The sequence below is a fragment of the Vulpes lagopus genome, chromosome 1 (assembly GCF_018345385.1).
Source record: "Vulpes lagopus strain Blue_001 chromosome 1, ASM1834538v1, whole genome shotgun sequence".
NCBI classification, from domain to species: domain Eukaryota; kingdom Metazoa; phylum Chordata; class Mammalia; order Carnivora; family Canidae; genus Vulpes; species Vulpes lagopus.
This window is the reverse complement of record NC_054824.1, coordinates 6,658,122-6,682,198: the sequence shown is the minus strand read 5'-3', so window position 1 is coordinate 6,682,198 and position 24,077 is coordinate 6,658,122. Positions and strand designations below refer to the sequence as shown.

Here is a 24,077-nt window from a genome sequence, read left to right as displayed (position 1 = left end):
TGTTGAAAGTAAATGGGTGGTACAGTGGTTCTAATCAATCTAACCTGTTTGGCAAACATCTGTCATAGACCCCTGACTGATTTTTTTTTTTTTTTTTTTTATGGCTGTGGGCTAAGGATGGCTTTTACATCTTTAATTGGTTGGGGAAAATTTTTCAAAAGAAGAGTAGCATTCTGTGACACCTGAAAGTTATAAGGAATTCAAATTTTAGTGTCCATAAATGAAGGTTTTTAGAACATAGTCATGCCCATTTATTATAGATTAGATTATCTTGGACTGCTTTCACACAGAATTGAGTGGCTGCAACAGAGACCATAAGATCCACAAAGCTGAAACTATTTACTGTCTGACCCTTTAAGAAAAAGTTTGCCACCCCCAGATTTAACGGCTTGAATTCCTTTGTAATTCAGGAGTGGAGGGAGGCAAAACAAAACAAAAAGTCCCTTTTAAAGGAACTCTATGGAGCAGCCCTGGTGGTTTAGCGGTTTAGCACCGCCTTCAGCCCAGGGCCTGATCCTGGAGACCTGGGATCAAGTCCCATGTCGGGCTCCCTGTGTGGAGCCTGCTTCTCCCTCTGCCTGTGTCTCTGTGTCTCTGTGTCTCTCATGAATAAATAAGTAAAATCTTTTTTAAAAATTAAAAAAATAAAGGACCTCCGTAGAACAGAATAAAACATATCGCATGAGAAATGCCACTAGTCTGAATGTATTCCTGATGTTCATTTGGAATGATTAGGGCAAAAAGGAGAAGCTTGAGGAGATACCCTGAAGGTACCGGTGATGTTTGCAACAAGCCCAAACCGGGAGTACAGAAAGGGATCTCTAAAGAAAGCCTCACCAACTTCTCAGTCCTTAAATTTTCGTTGGTTCTCCCTTCATTTTTAAATTTATTTTTATGCTCATCCAGCTTAAGTGTCTCCAAACACAGAGATATTAAAGTGTGCTGCAGGGTTATCTGGGGATTTCTGAGAGATACAGAGAAGACCTCCTGTGAGCTTGGGCCTGGCTTATGACCACAGTCCTGGTCTCCAGTGTCTAAGAAGTGAAGAACCACAACTTTTGCCTGGCCTCTTCAGGGCTACCTTGCAGGAGTTTTTGTTCTTGTTTTGTTTTGTTGTTTTCTTTTTTATATCCTTGCATCCAGGAAAAACTTAGCATGTGCCCTATGAATTCCCTGCTCCCTGTGATTTGAAGCAGCTTGCCTGGGATCATACTATGGGTAGCTCTCTCACGCACAAGATGAGTGGTGTTGTAGGAAACCCTTGACTGTTCATTGACAATAAGGCAGCTGGAGGGTGGCAGAGCAGTTTAGAGAATTCCATGTATCTATTCTGGCATTTTAGTAGGCTGCTCAGACCTGACTTTATTAGGAGCTGGCGGTTGGCAGGTGCACCCTGACACAAGCAACAAGCCAGACTTTCATTTCCGTGAGTTTCCCTGATTCTTGAATGCTGCCAACAAGCTGTGCCGATGAGGCCTCCCCTCGCAGAAGACACAGGACAGAGTTTACCAAACAAGGGTCCAAGTGAGTTGTGACAGGAACCCGTGACCTGATTTCGTATTTCAAAAGGCATGATGAAAAAGACACATTTGCCCAAAACTTTAGTATGTAAGCAAAATGTCAAGTTTCTTTCTTTTTTTTTTTTTAACTGGAATTCTAAGAACCGAGATAAAGGAGAGAAGAAATTTACTTCGATTGACTTCCCACCATGTGCCAACTCTGTGGGACAGAAACCATTTTCTCCATTTTTTATAGAAGAGGAAATAAAGATTCAGAAAAGTTGCATAACTTGCTCAGGGTCACACTGCTTGTTGCAGCAGAACTTTCATCTTGTTTGTCAGACTCCAGAGCTCTGTTTCTTCCTTTATATCATGTTTCTTCATCTCTTCCTGCAGCACCGAGCTTGGGCTGGAGGCTGATGTGGCGTCCAGTTAAAGTCAGGAGAATACTTCATGGATGTTTGGTAGAAAAAAAATCTTCCAAAATATGGGGTCTATGGAGAGGGAGGAAATAAAGAGGATCTGGTGCTAAAAATATTGGGTGTTATCTTGAGGCCCCTTTTTTCACATAGCATTAGAAACAGTTCTATTGCTAGGAGGGGGACGAGTCCTGCAAAGGACAGTGAGCTAGATGAGGAATTGACTAAAGTGGGGAAAAGAAGAACCAATGATTTGGTCGGTAGTGGTGCCCGTAGTTCGAGTCTGGTCTCTCTAGAGAGTATATCATATTTTCTGATTCTGTAGCTTAGACTAGCTGCCACATTTACATCTGAATGTATTATATTTCTGAATAGTCTCCAAGCATCCATAAGTTAATAGACATAGGATGCACACGAAGCTGTATCTGGGGCTCTAAACCTCTGCCAGGAATTGTGTGTGTCTGTGGCACTTTAGTTACAAAGTTCCATACAAACTTGCCAGGATGGAGAGCACGTCTGTGTTCTGTGTTCTTTTATGTGATCGTCAGTCAGGTATAGCCACAAGAAGAGGACAAAAAAGACTCAGGAAAAACAAAGTTTATTATATTCACAGGTCCTAGAAACAGGATGTATGGCATGACTCACGGAGCCACATGGGAAAGCATCTGTGTGGGTCAGGAACAAGGAGAGTGCTGAGGCCAGAGCCTGGAAAGGCAAGGGAGGGCAGGGTGAACAGTGTAAGATCTGCTGGGTTGAATAATTCCAGTTGGCTTTGGGCTGTAGAGGTAGTCTCTAGCTGTCTGTTGACTAGTCCTGGGATGAATACAGCAGAGGAATTGCCTCCATAGACCCAAGGGTCAGATACAAGAGGTATGGCTTTGGATTGGTTGGTTTGCATATCAAAGCCATGCTTCCTGCTGAGTCCTTTGCTATCTCTAAGAACTGGCTGGCCCCAGGAAGGGCGGTCTCTTGCTTAGACAGAAAGGTTTTTTAAAAAGATGTCAAAACATCCATAATAAACAAAACAAATTTTAAAAATATAAGCACTACAGTCAAAGATTGAACAAGTCGGATGAGAACAAAGCTAGACCCAGAGGCTGAGAGAAAGAGAAATCATTCTATGGATTGATGGGAGAGAAGAGCAGGAAGGATATGAAAGGAACCAACCAGGGAGAGGTTGGATGGGATCCTGGGCTTCTGTGCTCCTAATTTGGGCTGAAAATAAACGTTTCTGTTAGAATATTCTGCTTTTTTGGTACCATTGTTTTAAGAAGATCCATACAATCTATACAAAGGTATGAGCATAGAAAGTACCATGGGAGTTTAGAGGATGGTCAGAAGCAGCTGGATAATGAACTCTGCCTCCCTGGGCTCATATTGGGCTGGGAGGTCAAACCCATTGCTGTAGTTTGGACAGTTCCTGCACGTTGCTTTGTACATAATAGGTGCTTGATGCATCACTGTCACAGGGGTCAAGTGAATGATGGGTCCCTAGCAGCGCCCACCGAGAATCATTAGAAAACATGTGAATGATGTGAAGAACAGGATAAAATGTTCTCATTGAAGCAACTCCAGTCCCCATCCTTGAACTCTCCGGATAAATCAATTATTTTATCTAGTCTCTCAGTATAAAATAACATTCAACGATCTCTTGTTAATTCTCATCAAAATGTGAAAGGTAGTGTGATTTTTGCCCTAGTACAATGGTTTGATATAAAAATACAGAGCTCCCTTTATCTGTCTTTGAACTGAAGTTTATAAGCCCCTTCTGCTGATGGCTGAAAGATAACTTTCGAATTCCATGTCATTCAGCCAAACGTAGAGCTTCAAAGTGGTCAGTTTCAGGTTTAAAATTAATTAATTAAAGATTAATTAATCCCTGGCTCCCTTTGTTTTAGTTATCTCCTATTCACCCTGTTGGTAAGGGAAGGATTCTGCTCTAGGGTTATGGGGATGGTCAAACACATGACATCGGATACTGGATAGGTGAGATCAATGGCAGTTTACTAGTCACATATACTCACAGCCCAGGGAAGTGGACAGTGCAAGCAACGCAGGGCCTCAGAGGAGTTACACTTGGGAACGGAGTGAACGGCCAGGAACCATGGAGACAGGCTTTGTAGTATCAAGACAGTGTGATGTCCCCTCATTTCTGCAGGAGAATGTGATTGGTTCATTTGAATGCTTTTGTGGTCTGGCAGGGAACTGAAACCACTACTCAGGTATAGCAGGGATTATACTTGGTCCCTTTGATAAGGAAGGTCATTGGACTAGAAGACCTTATCTGTGGGAACAGAGTAGAGAGGGGAACTTGTAATTAAGTCATTCAGGGCCCTCCTGATTTTACCAGATAATATTGGACCTTAATTTTAGGCTTTACAGCACACTTTTCTTCTCCTTCATTCCTCTCAGAGAGATGATGTAAGTTCCTGGGGGTCCTTATAAATCATCCTAGCAATTGAGGAGGAGCGATTACCTCACCTATCCATTGTGGTTTATCTGGTCCAACCCCAGATCTCTTCTTACTGGCCTGATGCCCAGCACCCCATACAGACACTCTCTTGTGGAGGCGTAAGCACTCCCTGAGTCCTTCCCCAATGCTCTAATTACCTGCTAGTCTCTGGGAGCCTGCCTCATTTCCCTCGGTGCTAGTATGTCCCTCAGTTACATCTAATCTCCTTTTTTTTTTTTTTTTTGGTGTCTGCTTTATGCAAGACTTGGCCTAAGCCCATGGAAAATGCAGGCATAAGGTCCCCTCTGTTTCAGGATAGCCTCTCCTCAGTGTATCCCATGTCAGCATCTTTTCTTCGGTATCCACTAGATCTACGTTCTAGAAACAGTCTTTCCTTGCTTACTAAACTCTTATTTCCTTTTGGGCAAAAAAAAGGTCATTGTAATTTATCATGCATACTTCCTTCTCTACGACTTATAGTATTAATTTCATGCACTAGTCTTCAGGATTTTTGGTTCTTGATACGAAAAACCAAGTTTTTGTCAAAACAAAACAAAAAGCTTCCTCTGTCAAACCCCCAAATTTTCTTATTTAGCTTAAAATTTGGTTTTACATATCAAGAATTGCCTCTGCTATTAGTCTTAAAATAATCAATTCAACAAATAATCCATATCTTTGTTCTAGAGCTACAGCGGAACTGCCCAATATAGTAGTCCTATGTGACTATTTAATTCAAAACCTTAATTAAGATTGACTTAGTTGACATAAAATTTAAAATTCAACTCCTCAGTCACAGTAGCCACATTTCAAGTGCTCAACAGCCACATGTGGCTAGTGGTTACCATAGAAGACAGTCAAACTTAGAACATTTCCACATTGCATAGAGTTCTATTGGACAGTGCTAGTCTAGAGTATATCTACTTTTCCCTTGAGGGCTGTGACTTGTGAGTAAAGGGTGATGTGTAAAGAAAGAGGGGTGAGGGATGAGGTCATTGAGAAAGAAACCTATGTATATCTCAAAATGTTATCCTGCTGCAGTAACTTTGAAGAAAATTTTGAGCTTTAGAAGCATAAATAACTGCTTTTCTTTCCCTCCGTGTTTTGGTAGAAGAACATTTTTGGCAGCTGGAAATGCTTCTGCCTACCAGTCTGTCACAGATGGCATGTATCACGGATTGCCACCTCTGAGCAATTCTCTTGTGAAGAGCATTTTTGCTTCACAGCTCAGCCTGCCCCAGCCGCTAGATCCACAGAGCCTCCAGGTATGTTGAGAGGTATTTTTATACCTATAAATGGTGTGTTGTACATCGAGGATTTGGGTACTTTGTTTCCATTTGGTTTAAATTTTGTAGGGGCTCTCCATGCTCTAGTGCTCTTTAGCCTTGCTTGGCTCCCCTTCATTGACACGGGAGAGCAGCCTGGGCTCTGTTATTCATAGTCAGAGTCTTCTGCCTCCAAACTACTCAACAGGAAAATTGAAACCATAGCTCACAGCTGGTGGCAAAACCAACAGTTGATCTTTTCTATTTGATAAATAATAATGACAGCAACTATACTACATAAATTAAGGCCAGCATCTGAGTTTTGAAGAGCCAGGATTACAACAGGCGTTATCAAATGTTATCCTGGCAACTATTATTGCTCCTGGGTACCAACAGTATTACCCACCTTCCATAACTAAAAGCTTAAGGTTCTGGCAGGCCAGACATCAGACTGCTGGGCAGTCATGGCAGCACTAGATCATAAATTCTATTGATTATCTATGGCCGTATAACAAATTACCCCAAAATTTAGCAGATTAAAACAATAAATATTCATCATCTCATATAATTTCTGAGGCTCAGGAATCTGGGAAGAGTATATTGTGTAGTCCTGGCTAGTTGTGTAGATCTCTCATTAGTCTCCAGTCAAGGTACTGGCCCAGGTTGTAGTCATCTCAAGGAGATGAATCTGCTTCCAAGCCCACTCACAGGGCTGATGGTTGGCATCAGAATATCCACTTCCGAGCTCATTCATGTGAGCTTCTCCACAGGGCTTCCTCACAACATGACAGATGGATTCCTCCAGGGCAAACAATTCAAGAGACAACAAAAGACAGAACCCAAGGTGGAAGTCATAGTCTTTTTATTACCCAATTTCAGAAGTGACATCCCAACATTTTTGCCATATTTTATTTTTTTATTTTTTAAGATTTTACTTATTTATTCATGAGAGACAGAGAGAGAGAGGCAGAGGGAGAAGCAGGCCCCATACAGGGAACCTGACGTGGGACTCGATCCCACGTCTTCAGGACCAGGCCCTGGGCTGAAAGCGGCGCTAAACCACTGAGCCACTCAGGCAGCCCATATTTTGCCATATTTTATTCACTAGAGGTGGGTTACTAATTTTTGTCCACACTCAAGGGGAGAAGACTTAAATTCCCCTCTTAATGGAAAGAGTATCAAAGAAGTTAAGGACATATATTTAAAACCACCTTATAAACCCAGGTCTTCCGACTTCAATAGCTCCAGCTATGAGGGTCAAGTCTTGGAAGGTAAGAGTGTGGGACTTACAGGGGGTTGATATTGATTTTTACGTTACAAAGCTAAGCCAAGTAATACCAATATCAACCCCCTGTAAGTCCCACACTCTTACCTTCCCTAGCAATAAGACAGTTACTCTTATCCCAAGACTTGACCCTCATTTAGTCCCAGAAGACAGGAATTGGACCTATCCCTACTGCCTTTGCATGTTGCCTCAGATTAGGTAGATGCAAGTGTCCTGGCTTCCTGCTACCTGAACCAACTCCAACTCTGGGAATTGTTTGAAATCAGTACCAAGTCTGCAAGAGTAGAATGGGGTCAGATGGACAGGCCTACCATGCCCAGGGCTGCATGTGGTGCCATAAGTAGTAGGGGACGGCTTAGCTATTGGACAGTGATATGGAGAAAGCAGAGGCCCACATGTTAATGTTGTGGCATTGGCTTTGAGTTGTTACCTACAACTGGAGTACAACGGTGATGAAGGAAAGCATTTTAAAATTCTTAATATTGAGAACATTTGAGTGAGTTTACTTTTGTTGATCATAAGTGTGTCCCACTGTTATAGTATCCTGGAACTTCCAAACATTGGTGCTGGCCAGTAAACTGAAATCTTAAGTACCCTTGTATGTTTAGCCAGATCCTGAAAAAAAAAAAAAGAAAAAAATTATTACTCTCTCTTCTATATCATCAGAGATTTTCTATCAAGAACTATGTCTACATAGTAAATAAATCATCTCATGGTGTTTTGGAGTACAGACACAGAAATCCTGTTCATATAAGATGTTTATTATTTATGGACACAGTATAGCATTATTGTGTTTCTTATTTGGTTCTTTTAGGCATCTATGCTATTCCCTTGGAGAGCATTTCTGGAAGATGGAGGACTGTTTCCGGTTATGAGTAACAGCCCAGATACCCTAGAATACAATATGCAGGTAGGATAGGTCTTCCCACTTGTCACGGAACTGAATGAAGACTGCAAAACAGGCGTCATTGGGTCCATAGGTCAGTGGTAAATAATTTATGAGATAAGCAGAGGTGTTTGATTATGAAGCTGTAAACCCAGTGCTACAAGGTGAGTCATGCTTTCTTATGACGGAAGAGAATCATGCTCTTACCAAGTATGGGCCTCTTTCGTGGCGTCAGCTGCAATTTCCATGGCCAGTAATGATCTGGGAAGATGGCAATCCATCTCCAATCACTCTCTGAGCCTCTTAGAGAAACACCTAGGCTGGAAGCTCGGGGCGGGGGTGGGGAGGGTGCGGGCGGTGTGACCAGGACCCTGGCCTGCCTGTGAACAGTGGTAGGAAGAGAACCCATTAAGCACAATTCATAAGGAGAATTTCTTTGGATTATTTGTTTCCCCTGATTCCCTAAGCAAGTATCATTGTGTTCTCATTTTTAAAAATAGAAAATATAGAAAAGTATTAAGAACAACATGAAAATTAGTCATAAATTTGCTTCAAAATAATATGGAAGTGGGAAGTGATAGACATAGGTGCAGGACTGGCTATAGGTTGATGGTTCTTGGGGCTAGGTGATGGGAACTATGCCGTTTGCTTTTGCTTATGTTCAATATTAAGTCAGTTTGGATTTTTAAAAATACTTTATTTATTTATTCATGACAGACACACAGAGGCAGAGATATAGGCAGAGGGAGAAGCAGGCTCCCTGCCAGAAGCCTGATGCAGGACTTGATCCCAGGGATCACGACCTGAGCCAAAGGCACATGCTCAACCACTGAGCCACCCAGGTGTTCTTACATCTGTACTTTTAAAGAAAAATTGATACCATACTATACATTTACCATGTACAGCTGCCACTGTAAAGTGCTGGGAGACTTGACTTCCATACAAAGCCAAAAGTCTAAGATGTTCAAGGAGGACTTTGAGCTAGAAATTGTTGCTCTGATTTTTATGGATTTTCTAATAGTTGAGAAGGCAGGGCTTGTAAACATAATTATCCATGGTTTTCTCCCCAAAATCATGTAAAAGGGATACAAAGAAATCTTCAAAATGAGTGTGTTGTTCGTTTTTGTTTTTAGCTGTGCCTCTGTAGGCTGAGTGACCGTGACCTCAAGGTGGCTCATGGAGAGCTGGTGGGCATGCAACTGCTTTTGGAAGATGTACTTCTGAGCAGCTATCATATGATCCTGGAGGATCCCTCCAGACAGCAAGCCACACTGGACAAAAACACTCAGGTACTCTTGGTGAACAGGCCACATAACCAGCCAATGCTGTATTGTACTAAAGGCCCTTCCTATCTGGGAGATGGACCAGAGAGCCCCCTCTGTCCAACAGTCTTTCCCAGTGAGTCCCAGGACTATGCAAAGGCTGCTTCGGAGCAGCAATGGAGCAGGAGTCACCTGTGATCCATGGCACATTCATTTCTTTTCATTTTAAAAATAGAACAAAGGTGGGAGGGCCATTGAAACCAAATGGAGCAAATCATCTAACTAGCTGGATTTCCTTATGAGTCACACACATTTAAAGTTGGAAGACACATTTAGAAGTGGAGTCGGAAGGACTGGAGAGGTATGAGAGAGGACCCTGGGTGAACATCTCCAGCCTGGGCTCTCGTCCTCATCACTCAGCTAGCCTATGGACCCCCAAGCAAGCATTCCCTCCTCTGGACTTGTCCCTCTGAAGCTCTAAGGTACCAAGAGCCCCTAGCCCACCTGGTATCATAACTGGAAACAGTTCTTCTCATATCTAGGAACCAGACAGACACTTGTCTGGACACAGAATAAGCTAGCTGGTGCCCCTATCTGAAGAGCCTCCTCTTCCGAGCCAGACTTTCTGGAGAGATCTGAGCAGCCACTTCTGATTCCTTACCTTTAATCTGCTCCTCAGAAACTACAATTTGTCACCACTGAGACCACTCTCATCAAGAGCACCATGGTCCTTGTCACAAAATCCCCTGGATACTTTTCAGTCCCCTCCAACCTGACCCCTTGTCAGCATTTGACACAATGTGTCCTTGCAGCCTCCCTGCTCCTGGCTCCCAAAGTACAGCTCCCTCCTAGTTTTCCTCTGGCATTGGTAGCAGGCCTTCTCCGACTTCCCACAGACTCTCCTCTGCCTCCTGCCCCCCCTTCCTCTCCCAGTCCCCAATGTGTTATCTTTTAGGCTCTGTCCCACTACTTCTACAACCAGGTCTGCATTTTTACTTCCACAACGTTAGCCACTTGTGTCTTGGCAGACCCCTTCCTCCATTTAAAAAAAAAAAAATCATTAAATCATTATAGTCTACAACTGTGTTAATATAAAAAATTAATATCATATGTTAAAATATTTTTATTCAAACTCAATACCCTTTCTTTTCTGAGTTTAAAAGAATTAAAACACTTTGTTGGACCTAGGCACTGTGCATTTTGTGTCTAGTCAATAAGTTTCCCCCGAATACTATTAACACAACTCTTGGCTATGACTGAGATCTTTTCAGAGCGCTTTGGTAGTTACTTGTTTCTCTTCTCTTCACAATGATTCCATGAAGTAGGTACTTTCATTATTCTCATTTTACAGATAATAATGAAGCTCAGAAAGGTTAAGTGGTGTGCTCAAAATCACATACCTAGTAAGGAGAGAAACCCAGATTCCAATTTAATAACCTGGCCCTGGAGCTCCCTTCTACTCTTATTTGCTATGTTTGTTCCACTTCTCAGCCTCTCCCTAGGCAAACTCACCTGCTTTTATAACTTTGATGACTTTACACATGATGACTCATGTGATGACCATCTACGTGTCTTGTCCAAATATAAATCTTCTCAGATTCATGCATTCAACATCCTTGTCCCATCCCAGAGACCTTGTGTCCCAAACTGGGCTTATTTCACTGCCCAAAACTTGCTCCTCTTTCCATATTCCCTGTCAGTTAACTACCACCTGTCCAGTTGTCCAAGCCAGAAAATCTGGACACTCATCTTTGATCTCTCTCTATCATACCCCACAATCAGACACTAAGTTCGACTATCCTATTAATTTAATATCTCTCAGGTTTGTCCACTGTTCCCCATCTTCCATTACCAACCCTCAATCAGCATCATCTCCTGATGTTAGGCTATGATCATGACCTCTGATTGGACTCCCTATATTCACTCTTGCCTTCTTCCAGTATATTCACCAGGGTAATATTTTTAAATGCAAAACCTGATTATGTCACTTCCCTCTTATAACCCTTCAGTGACTTCCAAATGTCCTGAGAATACAATCCAAGTGTCCTGACCCACTGATATCTCTATCCTCAACTTCTTTCATTTTATCAAATGCACCATGCTGCCTCTCTCCTCAGTAACTTTGTGCAAGCCAGTCCCTCTAACAGAAAACCTCCTTCTCCTAACTCTCCACTTCATCATCTGATTTATCCTATTTATCCTTCAGGTTTCAACTGCCAAATCACTCTTTTAGAAGCTTTTTCAGATTTTCCACCTTTGAGCTGATGCCCCTCTGTGCCAGTTAGGGTGCACTTGCTCTAAGTAACATGTTGTCCTACTGGCCATGACTTAAACTAGGAAGGGTGCTGATCTTTTAAAACAAGTCTAGGAGGAGGCAGTTCAGGTTGGTGCAGTCACTCAGGTCGGTGTAGGCCCCCACTCTGCCATCTTGGGTATGTCACCACATGTGTCCTTCATCCTTGTAAGATGAAAACAGGAGCCAAAAGCTTTCTCGTTAAAGGGCTTTATCTTTTTACCAAGGAAGAAAATCCTTTCCAGAGCCTTCTAATAGATTTTCCTTGTGTTCTACTGGCTGAAATTGAGTCATGAGTCTACTTCAGGCAAATTAGTGGAAAATGAAGTGTGTTTGGATGTGCCATCTAAGTTCCACAACAGAATTACATGTTTCACTCAGAGGGAGCATTTGCAAAATAAGCACTGGCACCAAATAGTACCAAGATCAAGAAGCATGCTGGGCCCTTTGGGCTCTTGATTTACTATTTCCTGGCCCTGTTCTTTTTTTTTTTTAAAGATTTTATTTATTTATTTATTAATGAGACAGAGAGAGAGAGAGAGAAGCAGAGGGAGAGAGGGGTGCAGGCAGACGGAGAAGCAGGCTCCATGCAGGGAGCCTGATGTGGGACTTGATCCCGGGTCTCCAGGATCACGCCCTGGGCTGAAGGCAGGTGCTAAACCTGCCTCTTATAACCCTTCAGATTTACTATTTATTTTAACTGAGCCACCCATGGATTCCCCCTCCTGGCCCTGTTTTTTGATGGATTGCCAGCCTTCCCTGACATCCCCACTATCCCCCTCCTTCGTTCTTTATCCTGTCTCCTGTTCCTTCTTCCGTTCTCTGAACTTCTCTTTTTATGAATATATTAACAAGGTAAGTTTGCCTTAAAGTTATTATTTATTTTAATTAGTTTTATTTCACAATTTGTTTTTAAATATTCATAGGCAATAGAAAGCACTGGAATTTATCTATTTCGTCTAGGAAGTTCAATTTATTTGTTTATAATTGTTAATAATTGTCTCATGATTCCCTGTATTTCTGTGGCATCAGTTGTACCTTTTCTTTCATTTCTGATTTTATTTCTTTAAGCTCTCTCTTTTTATCTTGGTGAGTCTAGCTAAAGGTTTGTTAATTTTGTTTATCCTTTCAAAAAAACAGCTGTTCATTAATTTTTAAAATTATCTTTTTAGTCTCTATTTCATCTATTTCTGCTCTGATCTGTATTATTTCCTTCCTTTTACTAACGGGGCTTTGTGTCCCTTAAAGCCCATGTTTCTTACTGATTTTTCTGTCTAAATAATCTATCAGTTGATGTAAATGGGGTGTTAAAGTCCCCTACTATTATTATATTGCTGTGAGTTTCTCCCTTTAGGTCTCTTAATATTTGTCTTATATTTTTTGGTGCTCCCACATTGGCTGCATATATACCTAGAAATTTTTTATCTTCTTGAGGTTAATCCCTTATCATTATGTAGTGCCCCTCTTTGTCTTTTATAATAGTCTTTGTTTTAAAATCTACTTTGTCTAGTATGAATATACCTACACCAGCTTTATTTTCATTTCCATTTGCATGGAATGTCTTTTTTCCATCTCTTCACTGAAAGTGTGTGTCCTTACCTATGCCTTGCTTTTCTATCCATTCAGCAACTCTATGCTTTTTTTTATTAGAAAATTTAGTCTGTTTGCATTTATTTTAATCATTGATAGGTAAGTACTTACTGCCATTTTGTTAATTGTTTAGTGACTGTTTTTGTAGTTCCTTTCTGTTCCTTCCTTCTTCTCTTTCTTCCCTTCTGGCTTGATGACTATCTTTAATGTTCTGTTTAGATTCCTATCTCATTTTCTTTTGTGTATTTAATACAAGTTTTTGCTATGTAGTTACTATAAGATTCACATACATCATACTGTGTATATAACTGTCTCTTTTAAGTTGATGGCAACTCATATTTGAGCATTTTCCGAACTCTACAATTTAACTGCCACATCCCTTCATGTTTTATGTTTTTGATGTCACATTTTATATCTTTTTATTTTCCGTATCTCTTAACTAATTATTGTAGTTTTAGTTAATTTTACTTTTGTCTTTTAATCTTCATAGTAGCTTTATAAATTAACCCATTACCTTTACTATATATTTACCTTTCCCAGTGAGATTTTTATTTTTGTATGTTTTTGCTGGTTAATAATGCCATTTAATTTCTGCTATAAGACATCCCTTTAACATTTCTTATAAGGCCAGTTTAGGAGTGCTAAACTCCTTTAGCTTTTGTCTAGAAAGCTCTATCTCTTCTTCAATTCTGAATGTTAATCCTCAGGTAGAGTATTCTTGGTTCAAAGAATTTTCCTTTCAGTACTTTGAATATCTCACGTCACTCTCTTCTGGCCTGCAAAATTTCTGCTGAGAAATCTGTTGATTATAGTGTTTTCCTTGTATGTAACAATTGTTTTTCTCTTGCTACTCTTAAGATTCTCTCTTTAAATTTTGACACTTTAATTATAATGTGTCTTGGTGTGGCTGTCTTTGAATTCATCTTATTTGGAACTCTCTGGGATTCCTGAATCTAGATATCTGTTTCCTTTCTTAGGTTAAGAAGGTTTTCAATTATTATTTCTTAAAATAAGTTTTCTGCCTGTTTCTCTTTCTTTTCTCTTTATGGGACCCCTATAATCTGAGTGTTATTCTACTTGATGTTGTTTCACAGGTCCCTTAAGTTATCCTCATTTTTTAAAATTCCTTTTACCTTTTGCTGCTCTATCTGGATGAATTCCATTGCTTTGCATTCCAGCTTGCTGACCCATTCATCTGCTTCATCCAGTCTGCTCTTTAAGCTTTCTAGGATATTTTTCAGTTCACCTATTATATTCTTCAGCTTTGTGGACTTGTGTTTGATACTTCATTATATTTCCTATCTCTTCATTGAAGTCCATTCCTCTTGCAAGTTTGTGAGCACCTTTATGACCATTACCCTAAATTCTTTATCAGGTGGATTACTTACCTAAATAGCATTATGTCTTTCTCTGGGTCTCTCAGTCTTGAAATGCCCTTATGTCACAGAAACTTCTTGTTCAAACTTGTCCTAGCTCTTAGTTGTTTTTGAACCTTTATGATTGTCTAATCAGCCTGATTTATTATTGATACATGATTGAAGATATACCAAAGCTTGTCAGTGTTCCAAAGGGAGAAATGTCATTTAGCACCAAGCTTCAGGCTGATCTGAAGCCAGACCCTCAGGCAGCAGCTTTTAAAATCTGCATATATATTGGGGTGCCTACGTGGCTCAGTTGGTTAAGCATCTGCCTTTGACTCAGGTCATGATCCCGGGGTCTTGGGATCAAGCCCCAAGTAGGATTCTCTGTTCAGTGGGAAGTCTGCTTCTCTCTCTCTCTCTCTCCTCCCCACCCCCACCAACTCGTGCTCTCTCTCTCTTTCTCAAACAAATAAAATCGTTTAAAAATACATGCTAATATAGTGTTGTGCAGCCACAATCATAATCCCTGCTAGCCTCCAGACCAAAGGATCTGAAGGTATCCTCTGGGTGACAGTTGCAAAATTTGGGACTCTAGATAAGTGTATAAGCTCCTTTCTGGGAGAACTTATTGAGCTGTATTAAGGCATATGAGGTGCACAAGGATGGTGTCTTCCTGCTTATGTTCCTTAGGAGCACCTCCGTAGCCTCTAGATGTAGGGAAAACCTGAAGCCTGCTCCTCACTCAAGCTGAAGCTCCAGGCTAAGTAAATAGGCTTTTTTCACAGGGAGAAAGAGTTGTGCTTCAGTCTACTGTCTGCAATACCCTGGAATAGTGGCCTGTCAAGTACTGTCTTTCTGATTGATACATTCCCTTGGAGCTCAGAAATGTCAGCCCCCTTGACCACCAGGTCCAGTCAGTCGAGGAGCATCCGCTGTGCGGATTGCATTATCCACTGACTTTAACTAGACAGCTGGAGAATGTAAGGGGTGGGCACACTCTCAGCTTCAGAAAGACAGCAGGAAGACGTCTTGACTGCTTGTCCCCAGGGCTTCAGGAATGTGACAGGAGAGTGCCTTGTCTGTGTGCATATTCTGGCTTTAGGCTGAGAGCAGAAAAATGCTGGGACTGCTCACATTCGCTAGCCCCAACCAGTGAGTGCAAGAATGTTGCAGCTACTTGTGTTCACCAGCTTTGCTAAGGAGTGGGAGAATGCTGCTGCTACTGCTTGCTCTTGCCTGCCCCAGCTAAGCATCTGGGAGGTGTTGCAACTGGTCCCCGTTCTGGCTTTCAGCAAGGCAACCAGACGGTGCCATAACCAACTGCCCCTGCTTGTCTTAGTAAGATGGTGGTGGGAGGGTTTTGCATCTGAACTCGCCCCCTGTGCTAGCAGAGTATGTAGAGTGCAATATTGGCATCTGCCAGTGGCATCCTCCATTTCCGGGGAGAGCTCATCTGCCCCTACCCCTCCATTTGCTTTTAGATTAGCCACTGAATCTCCTGCACATATAGTCTAGTTATGCTTTTGCTGGGTCTTCAGGTGACACTGCACACATGTCCTTTAAAAGGGGCATCTTGGGCCTTTTTGAGCAGAGGGGTCTACATTGCTTGTAGGCTGCCCACCCCCCTACCCCTTCATCATGCTCGGCCTTGGTCTGTTGAATGTTTTTGGTTACTACATAAGATTTTATTTGATGAAAAGTTTCCGAGGATAAAACAAATCTGGAAATCTTGGGTTAGCTGCTTAGTGAGGTGGTAAGCTACTTGAGGAGTTGTCAGCTGTGTGCAGGAGCTTTCGGCTCTCTCCTGGGTCTTGCTTGCCAACTCTGCTTTGGACTAACCCTCTTTCTGCAGCCATGCCTTTCTTTAGATATGTTAATAGCCCTGATCAAGGATCCAGTTACACTAGGTGGTGGTTCTTCCTGTTTTGAGCCCAGAAACCTGAATATCTGAGGTGCTGTTACCTGAATGTTCTCTGAGGCCCTTCTTGCCAGAACATCATGATCCAGGTCTGCCGTCTTCATCTGCAAAGCGATGCTCCTTTCCCTGTGCCTGAGACACCGCCATCAGGGAACAGGCCTGGATGCAGGTCCCCATTTTGTCTGTCACTCTGAGTGACCCCTGTCCTCACACCTCTGGCTGCAAGAGAGGGGGACCTGAAAACGTTGTTCCCTCCGTATCCTCCAGGGCTCATAGCAGCCCCTCAACAAACATTTAAGGAAAAGATAAACGAGTAAACAAATCATAATTCTAAAGGAAAATTGCCTATTGAATGATAAGTTCAAATTAAGAGACATATAAGCTTTTTTTTAAGATTTCATTTATTTATTCATGAGAGACACAGAGAGAGAGAGGCAGAGACATAGAAAGAGAAGCAGGCTCCATGCAGGGAGTCCGATGCGGGACTTGATCCCAAAACTCTGGGATCACACCCTGGGCCGAAGGCAGGCACCAAACCACTGAGCCATCCAGGGATTCCCCAAGACATATAAACTTATAAAGGCTGGGAGGAGAAATAGGAGATGAGATAAACTTACATTTCCATTTCCTCATCCATAAAACAAGTAAAATCCCTAATAAAGGTTATGTTACAGCTCTACTGTGATGGGGAATTAAATCTCGAAGGGCACTTTCCAGAATGCAGAGGCTAACCATGAAAGGCTCAGTTTTTCAAAGATAGATACGATGTTAATGCCCAAGTAAGAGTTTTTTTAGATAAGTGGTTCAAGACTCAAGCAGAAAGCTGAAATGGAGACATTTCCCTCTTTTCTGTATCCTGTGTATTTAAGAAGGATGCTTACCCTCTCTAAGCTCTCAGTATGCTGCAAGCCCATGAACCATTCCTCCTGGGGAGACTGGGCATTCTCTAAAATGTTCGTTCTGCATGGGCTACATGTAAAAGGTTATCCTATATTGATCTATGATTAGTAAAGAAGGATTTCTGTAATACTTTCAGCGAGATTTGTCCAGAGTGCCAGAATTCAGAAGTCAGTTCCAAAGCAGCCCCAAAGCCTCCATGCTACCGAGGGACCCATGCAATGCAGTGACATCCCTTGCCTTCCTGAGATCATTTCTGGTGTTGTGGAAGCAGCTGGAAGTGCTAAAGGAGCAGTGGGGCCGACTCAAACTGCAAGGCCAGGACAGCAATTCTCTGTCCTTTCACAAACAGTTTTCAGAACTCTACGGGTGAGTGTTGCTGCTGAGGTGCAAATTTTTGTGAATGAGTGGAATCTGAGGTTTGGCAAATTCCTGCCTCTTACTCTGAGGGTGAGATTTAGTCCATAATCCTGGTACATGCAGCCCCACTGAGTGTAGAGGAAGCTGGGCAATGTGTCTCTATAACCAGTGCTTTTCAGGGAAAGCTGGGTTCTACTGGCTGCAGGGACAGTGCTGGGTTCCACTAAGCAACACTGGTAACATTTACTCTAGGTAAAGAGTTTTACCTAGAGTTCTGTCTCTGGGAACTTGTGCTTCTCAAGTGTCCTCATGGTGCTGACTCTTAAGCTTTTTTAGTTCATAGCATCCCAGGGAGCACTGGGTATGGAGATGCTACTGCTACGAACTCCTCCCCATTTTCTGCCCCATTAGACCCAAGTGTTGAGTCTCTGAAGGCGTCATGCCTTGCAGCCAGAGGTATAATAAGGTGCAACATGAGGTCCTAGATTTGTGGGATGGGGAGGTGTTTTCACAGCTTCAGGCTCTAGCTGGGATGCCTTAAGTGGCAAGAAAAACATGTTGCTTCTTCCATGTGTCTGTTATCAAACAAGCATTCACTAAGCATCCACTCACCATCCTTGGACACAAGAAGTTTCTTACTGGGCACAAGAAGTTTCTCTTTGGTGGCATAGCCCAAACAGTCTATCGTATAGGTTATTATAGTCAGCTTTCCTCGTAACTAGGGAATGAGAAGACCTGTCAATTATTTTGAAGAATAAAGGCTGAAATTAAATGTACCCAATGGGAAAGGCTAAGGGATTTAATATTGACTAAGGGAGTGGCAACTGTCGAGGTGAGGGTCTATAATGGGTTGGGAGGTTTATACATGATTACAGGAAACAGAACATGAATGAACATAATTGTCAGAGAATCTGAAAAAGAAAAAAGGTACATCTGTTTGCTAATTCCTGTCTCTCTTCTTTAATAGAACTGACATTCTCTACCCCAGCATGAAGGCTATCGCTAGGCGGATGGGGAAAGAAGATGAATTTGAAGATATTATAATAAGTAGTCAGTCTTTTCTTCCCCCCAAAGGAGCTTCAGAAATTGAAATAAAAACTCAGCAGGTATGCAGGAGCTGTTTTGAATCTAACTTTGAAAATTTCCTTTATGGCATAAGCATGTAAAACTACAGATCTACCCAGGTGGCATTTTTTTTTTTTCTAAAACATTAAGTGTAGATTGAAGGTATGTAAATCATTGAACAGGCTTGGAGGGAACCAAGTATTCAAAGGCATCTGGGACTTTGATTAAGCAAATAATTACTCCTAATATCTCCATTTTGTAAGTCTAGATCTCCATATTTTTATTTTCCTCTAATTAAGATAGACTAAAAAAAAAAGACTATGATAGAGAACATAGTAGCATCTTAAACTTAAAATCTAGCACACAATTATCCACCCCTCCCAACACACACACCTAGGAAAATAGAAGGCTTAAAATAGCTCCTGTGATTGGTTTTCTGAGAATAAGACAACATGATTTATACACTAGTCCATTTGATGTGCTAGATGATCTGTCAGGAATCGAGCAGTAACTTACCCCCCAACCCTCCGCAACACACACACACACCCTCCAGTCCCAAGCCCATTGCTTACCCTTCTGAACCCTGGTTCTGTCTCGTACCTGTGGTCCTCTGACAGGGAGAAATGTGGGCTCTACAAGCATAATGGGTAAAGGAAGGGCTCACAGCTATTGGGACAGTTTTCTCCTGGTCATGTTTGGAATTTTAAATCTTCTCATGAAATCCTCCTTGATATCTAAATTGAGTTTCAGCCCCAAGGGTTTCTCTTGTAACAATAGTTCATAAAATTACTGGTCACGTTTAGAGGCCCCCCAAAACACATGAGGTCATCTCAGACATTGAGCACTTTGCATTTTGGAACCACTTGGTAGAAAAATGATTGTATTTATCAATCGGGCTGTGGGCCAGGAAGAAAAGATGTTGGTCTTCAAAGAGGTGTATCTATCCTCACAGAAGCACTTGGAAACCCAAGAAAGGAACCCTTCCTTCTTCCTTGGGAGAGAATAGCTGAAGGACAGGACCTAGCCCCAGACCATTCTGCAGGAATTTGACTTAGGAGCCCAGATTACAAACCGAATGTAGAAAGTGACTCTCAAACTTCTTACTCTAGCTTCAGAAACTTCTGGAAAATCTTGAAATTCACATGATCCAAGAAGTATTAAGAAAAGTTAACAGAGAGATAGCACTGGTTGTATCAGAAAAGTCTAAGGAGCGGTGTACTCTCCCTACAGGTAAAGTGTGTTTATTTTATTACTTTACAAAATAAGCATTTATTGGTTTTTTCCCTGATTATGAAAGTAATCCATGTATCATTTCCATGGCTAAAAAAAAGTACCACAATGTCCAGAAAATAATACAAAAATTAGTTTTTAACACCTTGGCCCAGAGAGAATATTAACACTTTGATGTATTTCTTTCCACTTAAAGTCTTTTAAATAGAAAACATTTGTTAAGTTCGGTCTCAATTATGCTGATTAACTCATAAGTGAAATAAAGTTGAAATGGGTAAAACACATATGCTTTTCTTATTTGTAATATATCTAGTGTACGTATATATGCAATACATGTATATGACATATATGTCAACATCTTACAAATACATGTATTTGGGGTAGGAAGTCAGTCACAATTATTTCCTTTCATCTGAAGTCTAAAGTCAGGATCACTTCATGGACATGTGATCATTGCACTCACATGGGACTCAGGAGTACTTGGGGCTTAATGCCCTATGGGTACCATCTTGAAATACTTAATTTTAACTTAAAATTTGTGTTTTGCAAGTGAGATTCATTAAGTCAATGGAGCATGCACCAAGAACTCGGAGCCTTTGCCTTATACATAGTCCAACTTCTTACTGCCTCCCCACCATGCCAGGAGGGGTTCTTTGCTGCCTACTCCTCTGCTCTCTGGCACCCGAGGCATCCCTAACCTCCCCCTCAGCATCCCCATGCAGCAATTGCTGCTGCCCTCTGCTTCAGTGGGAGCCCAAGCAGGAGGAAGATCAGGATATGTGTACCTGGTAGTATTTCAAGGACTCTAGTCTGGCAACATCATGGTACATCTGATGGGTGGATTCAATGGGAGCAAGCCTATTGCCTATCCTTTGATTTATACAGAGGTTACAATACCCTTGGGGTTGCCTGTCCACAGTGGGCCCCTAGGAAGGAACGATGCCTGGCTCAACTTCTCTGCCCCTCGCCAGGACATATGGGGCCACCATCCAGCACCTGCACATATACTCATGCTTCCGATCACAGGGTGGAGCCCCTGGATGCCTGTGAGGGTCGCACTTGCCTTGTGAGCATTCCCATGCCTGAGGAGTGCAACATTAAAACCAAATTAAAACCAAATAAAAATACCATGACAGGTCAAGAGAGAGATCGCAGAAGAAATAAAACACTGTATTTTAGTACCTATAGTAGTACTTTTTTCCCCCTGCTTTTTGGATAAGAAGCCCTGCATTTTAATTTTGCACAGGGTGCCATTGATTATATAACTGATCCTGTCTAAACTACAATGTCTACTCCTAATCCCACTAATTCTATAGGAAAGTCCACAGCCTTTAAACTATGGAGAAGTTGTTTGATTAGCAAACTAAATTAGGTTTTCCTTTTCAGACAAAGTCCACAGACATTGTATTGTGAATTAATAATCTATGTCCTCATGTAAGACATTGTCGCTTTTATCAGTACTTTGAGTAACTGAATTCTGCACAAAGGACTTTGGCAAAAGGCCATGCAGTGAGAGGGCAAGCCACTTCTCAGCTGGGGTTGTCACCAGAGAGCTAAATGTCACCAGAGAGCTGAGTGAGGTTGAGCTTCAATTACAGAACATTTAACAAGACACAGAGCATCTGTTGTTTGTGCTGTGTTTGCTGCATCCAGGCGGCTCCCTTCGAGGCTTGGGAGAAAATCCACAAGCACGCAGCAGGTGCAACCATCTGCATGTTTCAGGCTGTGGTTTTAATGAGACACCCGGATGGGGGGGCAAGGGAGGAAGCATTTTTGCTTTGCAGTTCGGCTGTGTGCTGCCTTGTGCACAGTGCTTCTCGGTGGTGCTTGGAAAGAGCCTTCAGTAAAAGGCTGGTAGGAGTCAGGCAGAGGAGAGGGGTAGAGTTATTTTTAATGGTCGTAAGGTTGATATTATCAAAATTTACTTTGGTTACAGTGTACTGGCCAATTCTAAACTCTTGTTCAGAGTCTATACTCATGACTTTTAAAACAAATACCAATAGTGAAGGTGTTGTGTTACTGTTGGTTTTGTTTTTGGTCTGTTAGGAATAACCCAATGTGGGTGTCCTCCGGTAGTGAGTTCCCCCAGGGCAAGTGATGGAGTCCCCACTGTGTACCAGGGGTGCTTTGATAGACATTTCTTCAGTGTAGTCTTCCTGAGACCCCTGTGGACCAGGAACCTTCAAAGAAGGCAATAAAGCCTTGGAATCCCCACCCACCTACTGTTCATCTCAGCAAGAAGCAACCATAGTGGACGGGGCTTCCAACAGAGACCACTTCATGCAGAGACCACCATTTGTGGTCAAGGTTAGCTTTGGGCTAGGAGTTTCTACAGAAGAAGCTGGGAATGGAGAGTATTGAAACCCAGGGGACATCTCAGGCTCTTGTCCTTCCCTCAGGGTCTCCTCTCTCCCTGTCTGACATCTCTGGTGTCTACATTTGTTACCAGCCAGAAAGAAACGCTCCAATCCTTCTCTATCTTCTCCCTCCTTCCCACTTTGTCTTGGGGCTTAATCTTCTTGAATAACTTCTGAAAGAGTTTCCAGTTTATCAGTGAGCATCTGAAAATGTGGCAGCCACACCGGGTCCAGTGCTAGTTTGTGGTAGCTGAACTAGTGCTCCCCTGAGAACTTTAAAAAGTAGCTCCAGACATCCTTGTTAAGCCTCTGGGCTTGGCTTAGCAGAGAGATGGGTTCCGCTGATTGAAAAAGGCTCTGCTGTTCCCCACATTTGACATTTTGGCATTGAAGTCCTTCTTAATTGATTTTCTCAACTTCTCTGAGCATTTATAAGGTCAGCAATCTCCAAAGTGGAGTGCATATATCCCAAGGGTGTGGGGAGAAAATGTTAGAACTTCTAAATAGATTAAATCCATATGTAAGAAGTCACATGTCACACTCCACACTGAGGTGTCCTCAAGTGACTACTTGCAGGCAATCCACAAGCAAGCACTAAGAAATAGTGAAGACACTTCTAATCCTGGTACATGTTTATCATCAGCCACGTTATGAGGTTAAAGAGATAACCACATCTGATAAGAAGTCAGACAAAAAATTTTATTTTTTTTAAAGATTTTATTTATTCATGAGAGACACACAGAGAGAGAGGCAGAGACACAGGCAGAGGGAGAAGCAGGCTCCACGCAGGAAGCCCGATGTGGGACTCGATCCCAGGACTCCAGGATCACACCCTGGGCCGAAAGCAGGCACTAAACTGCTGAGCCACCCAGGGATTCCCAGACAAAAAATTTTAAAAGGTCGAGAAAGCTCTTAGGAATGTGGATTGAGATCCATTCTCATTGTTGATGAGCTTCACCCTACGTATGTCATGCTATACGGTATTAGCCAGTGATAGTACCGTAGGTAATTAGAAATACATAAATACACACATGTTAACAGTGAGCAATGTCTCGCTTGAAGGAAGCGCATTCCGAACCCTTAAGACAGCCTGGTCAAGGCCAGCATTCCCAGCGGTGTGCCCCAGAACACCAGTTTCTCAACATGTTAGTGCAGTCGTTCTCTCAATCTCCCTACAATAACAGGCTCACAGGCTTACCTGAAGCTTTCCATTCCCTTGGTAACACAAGCCGGCAAAATACTAATCACAGTCTTCGGGTTACCTATGTTTACCCAGCATCACTGGTCATTGTTTGCTCCAAACCTGTTCATGCCAGTTTTGCTTGTCATTGTGGTTCGAGTACAGTGGAACCACATTGTGTTAATTATTGTGGAAATCAAAGAAATGGGAGTACAAAAAAAGAGATCTGTTCTATAAAACCAAGTCGAAATGGATAAGCTGTGGTACATCCAGTCAACGGAATCGTATTTCATGCTAAGAAGAAATGAGCTATCAAACCATGAAAAGACATGGATAAAAATGTCGGAAGGCCACCTGAAAAGACTACATGATCCCGACTATATGGCATTTGAGAAAACACAGAACTACATGATCCCGACTATATGGCATTTGAGAAAACACAGAACTATGGAGACAGTAAAAAGGTCAATGATTGCCAAGGGTCTAGACAGGAGAGAAGGATAAATGGGCAGAATACAGAGGATTTTCAAGGCAGTGAAACTATTCTGTATGATAATATAATAGTGGGTAGATGCCAATTATACATTTGTCAAACCCATAGTTTCACCAACAGTGAACCATAGTGTAAACTATGGACTCTGGGTGATGATGACATGGGAGTGTATGCTCATCAGTTCTTACAGACATACCACACTGATGTGGGATGTTGATAGTTGGGGAGGCTGTGTGTTGGGGGTGGGGGGCAGGAAATAGATGGGCAC

The 24,077-nt window shown here is 42.0% G+C and overlaps 1 protein-coding gene across 7 annotated transcripts in view; it reads left to right on the top strand.

The window, feature by feature from the left end:
• LOC121490128 overlaps positions 1 to 24,077 on the top strand; it is a 157,840-nt gene that overhangs the window by 104,775 nt on the left and 28,988 nt on the right. For 6 of the 7 annotated variants that reach the window (XR_005987516.1, XM_041753824.1, XM_041753826.1 and 3 more), the window contains 6 exons: positions 5,479 to 5,632; positions 7,732 to 7,827; positions 8,937 to 9,092; positions 17,264 to 17,493; positions 18,452 to 18,590; positions 19,659 to 19,779. Coding sequence is in view for 6 of the 7 variants with exons in the window: in XM_041753824.1 (XP_041609758.1) it covers positions 5,479 to 5,632; positions 7,732 to 7,827; positions 8,937 to 9,092; positions 17,264 to 17,493; positions 18,452 to 18,590; positions 19,659 to 19,779 (896 nt within the window). In the remaining variant the exon portion in view is untranslated. The remainder of the gene's footprint in view (positions 1 to 5,478; positions 5,633 to 7,731; positions 7,828 to 8,936; positions 9,093 to 17,263; positions 17,494 to 18,451; positions 18,591 to 19,658; positions 19,780 to 24,077) is intronic. The other variant, XM_041753800.1, reaches the window with a different exon arrangement.